This window comes from Bison bison, unplaced genomic scaffold (genome assembly GCF_000754665.1).
Source record: "Bison bison bison isolate TAMUID 2011002044 unplaced genomic scaffold, Bison_UMD1.0 scf7180017864508, whole genome shotgun sequence".
Classification (NCBI taxonomy): domain Eukaryota; kingdom Metazoa; phylum Chordata; class Mammalia; order Artiodactyla; family Bovidae; genus Bison; species Bison bison.
In genome coordinates, this window is record NW_011495064.1 from 11,898,978 (window position 1) to 11,902,181 (window position 3,204).

The 3,204-nt window shown below is 50.5% G+C and overlaps 1 protein-coding gene across 1 annotated transcript in view; it reads left to right on the forward strand.

Annotated features, from left to right (window-relative positions):
• Nucleotides 1-1,989: 1,989 nt before the first annotated feature.
• Nucleotides 1,990-3,204, forward strand: part of FBXO41 (F-box protein 41) — a 12,300-nt gene continuing 11,085 nt past the window's right edge. The window contains exons 1-2 of the mRNA XM_010829875.1: nucleotides 1,990-2,023; nucleotides 3,123-3,184. Coding sequence (XP_010828177.1) covers nucleotides 1,990-2,023; nucleotides 3,123-3,184 — 96 coding nt within the window. The remainder of the gene's footprint in view (nucleotides 2,024-3,122; nucleotides 3,185-3,204) is intronic.

Consider the following 3,204-nt stretch of genomic DNA (forward strand, 5'->3'; position numbering starts at 1 on the left):
AATTTAAAACTTTTCTGTTTTATCATCATGCAATTAGCCCTCACAAAACTTAAAACACATTTGTCCCATCTCCGGAAGGAGAGGCTCCAAGTTCTCTCCCACTTACTACGTCCAGCCCCAATGCAAGTCTTATCTCTTATGGTATTGGGCTAGCTGCTCCTGGTCTTTCAATTTATGGACAAACTACAACAATGGAGGAAAAGTCCGACAGCTGAAAGAGCAAAGCCTTTCCAGTTGAACAGGGGACGGGAGGGAGAACACTCCGGGATCACAGGTCCATAGCCTGGACCACAAGCTTGACCAGTCAGTGTGGACAAGGTGACTGGCCCACTAGCAGCTGCTCTGCTTCTGCTGTCTTGAGAGCCTCCGTTAACCTTCATGCTTTGTGGCCACGTGCACAAGGGGCTTTGAGGGGTCACCTCCCATTGGTACAAATTTGGGGGCAGGAACACTTCAGGGGTTGAGTAATCCCTGGCCTTTGTTTTCCAGGTTTGTGGGGGTTTCCTGGCAATACTATCCCTTTAATCATTAGAAAGCTCTCAGTCAGTCTGCATTCAGCCATCCCCAGAGCTATTAACCAAACCAGAGACCTCATTGAAAGTTATAATTCTTGAATCAAGTCCCTGGTGATGGTGTTGGGGGAGGAGGAGGAGTTGTCTCTTAGCAACAGATCTTGGTGCTCTGCTTGTCCCAGGAGCCCATGGTTCTGTGGCTCTAGTAGGGCTCTGCCGCAGGGCAGTGCAGACTCTCCTAGTCTGTGGTGAGAGGCAGAGCTCTCTGCCCCTTCTCCCTCAAGCTGCAACCCACTGGAAGCCTGCTTGTAATGGAAGCCACGGTGGCCTCTGTTGAGCTGGGAGGAGTTCAAGAGGGCCTGAGGAGTCAAGAGCCTGTCAGGTTCCAGGTTTGTCTCCCTCTGTGTTTCCAGCCTGTCTGTCTTTGCTTGAGGTGACTTTAGCTAGCAGCAGAGAACTGGCTCTTAATTATCTCTCAGCCCTATTGAATTACTGGCCTCAGGCAGAAAGGGCCTCTCTGGGCAAAGCAGCATTCTCTTCCTTTCCTGCTTTCAGATGAGCCCCTTTCGGCCAAAGTATCTCTTTCTTGTTGGACATTTTCCTCCAGGTCCCCTAAAGTTCTAGCTCACCTCTAGAGGCAGCGGGAGAGTTTAGCCACTGCTTTGCTGCTGTGTAGCAGACAGGGGACATGGTACCATCCTGTTTAGTTCAGCCAATTCCTTCTTTCAAAAAACTTTGACTTCTGAATCTAATTTCTGAGTTTGGACTTTTTCCTGGTACAGACTGGCTAAAGCAGAAAAGGGAATCGACTGGCTCACCTAACTGAATAGACCAGGACCTCAAACTGTGAGGAATCGCTCTCTCTCCGTCTCAGTTCTACCTCTGTGTTGGCTTCATTCCCAGGTGGTTCCTCCCAAAGGAGACAAAGATGGCCCTCACAGCTTGGCCCGCCCCTGCGCTTAGAAACCTGAGCCCAAAGAGGATGCTTTCCCCAGTAATGCCAGAGAAGTCCTCGAGAAATGACTCATTGACTCAAGTTAGGTGATCTGTGCCCATCTCAGGACTCTGATTGGCCAGGCCTCTATCACATTCTGACCCCTGGGGGAACCATTGGCTCCCACTCAGACCACATGGACTGAGAAAGTGGGGAAGAAAGGATGGTTACCCAATGTCAAGGCAGGGTGCTGTTGCCAGGATGAGGACTGGGTGCTGGGCTGGCATAGAGAACAGGCATCCATCCATACATCCAGGTGTAAAGCCAGAAGGCAAATGGAACTTAAGAGTAGGTCAGGATGGAGAGGTGGAGCTGAAAGTAAAGGCTTAAAGATATGAGTGAGCCAGATTGTGGGAGTGAACCAGATAGAGGCAAATGGGGCATGAAGGCACACCTCCCATCAGAAGACAGGACGGTTAGGAAGACAGCTAGAAGAAGAGGTTGGAGAGCCCAAACAGGGCAGCTGCATGGCAGCTTGCCAACATGGAGCAGTCAGTGACATCATCCAAGGGACCAAGTAGGTGAAGACCCTTGATGACAACTACGTTGTCTGATTAGCAGATGGCCTGTGACTTGGAAGGGCACAGTGACAGCCGAGGTGATTGAAGGCCAGTTACAAGGTAGAGAGCCCACGAGGCAGGGGAAGGGCGACCAGAAGCAAGAGCCGAGGCAGGACAGACAGCAGGAGCTGAGGGTGGCCAGGAGTGGGGTGCCAGGAAGGGCGGTGACTTGTGCCAGAAGGAACCTGGAGAAGACAAATATCATGGCCCTTGGAGCAAAGGGCAGAGCAGGGATGAGAGACAGTGGGACAGAAGCAGGAACAGAAAGAGTGACATGCACACATCGGTATCATTAAGTGAGGTGACTTCTTGGTCACTGCAGCATGGTACCAGTAGTCCAGCTGGTTTGATGAGTGTGGTTGCAAGACATGGAAATAAGCATTTTTTTGAGATATAACATACAGCTGGTACATACAGTACACTAAACTTAAATGTATGTGTGCATACACTGTGTAACTTTATGTATATACCTGTATAGCCACCGCTCATATCAAGATAAAGAACATTTTCAGCATCACATAAAGTTGCCTCCTGCCCCTTTCTAGTCCACATGGGTCCCAGAGGTGACCTCTGTTCTGACTTCTGTCCTCATCAGTTTAGTCTGTTCTCCATGTGTATGGAACCAACAGTATGCACTCCAGTCTGGCTTCTGTCATGCAGCATGATATTAAATGGCTTCATCCATGTTCCATGTACCAACAGTTCCTTCTTATTGCTGGGTAACATCCCATTATGAATATAACACGATTTATCCATTCTACTAGTGATGGGCACTTCGGTTATGTCCAGGTTGTTACTATTATAAATAAAACTAATGCTGTCCCCCCCTCCCTCCTTAGAGGATTCTCATTCTTTCTCACTCTCATACATGCACAGCCCTCACGCAGGTACTGGAGCAGGCCAGTCTCCTCTGGGAGGTCTGGCCATTGGTCTCCCCTTGCCCCTCTCTTGTGGGCACATGTTTTCTGGGGAAGTCAGTTTCGTCAAGGGTGGGGAATACGGGTTGGAGGTGGGGAGGGATACCACCCTCCTAAGGCTTGCTTCCCTCTCTTCTAGCCTCCTTGCCCCTGGCTGCCAGCGCCCTGAGCCTGCCCAACCCCTCAGGGGGGCTCGCCCGCGTCCCCCCATGAGCGCGCCC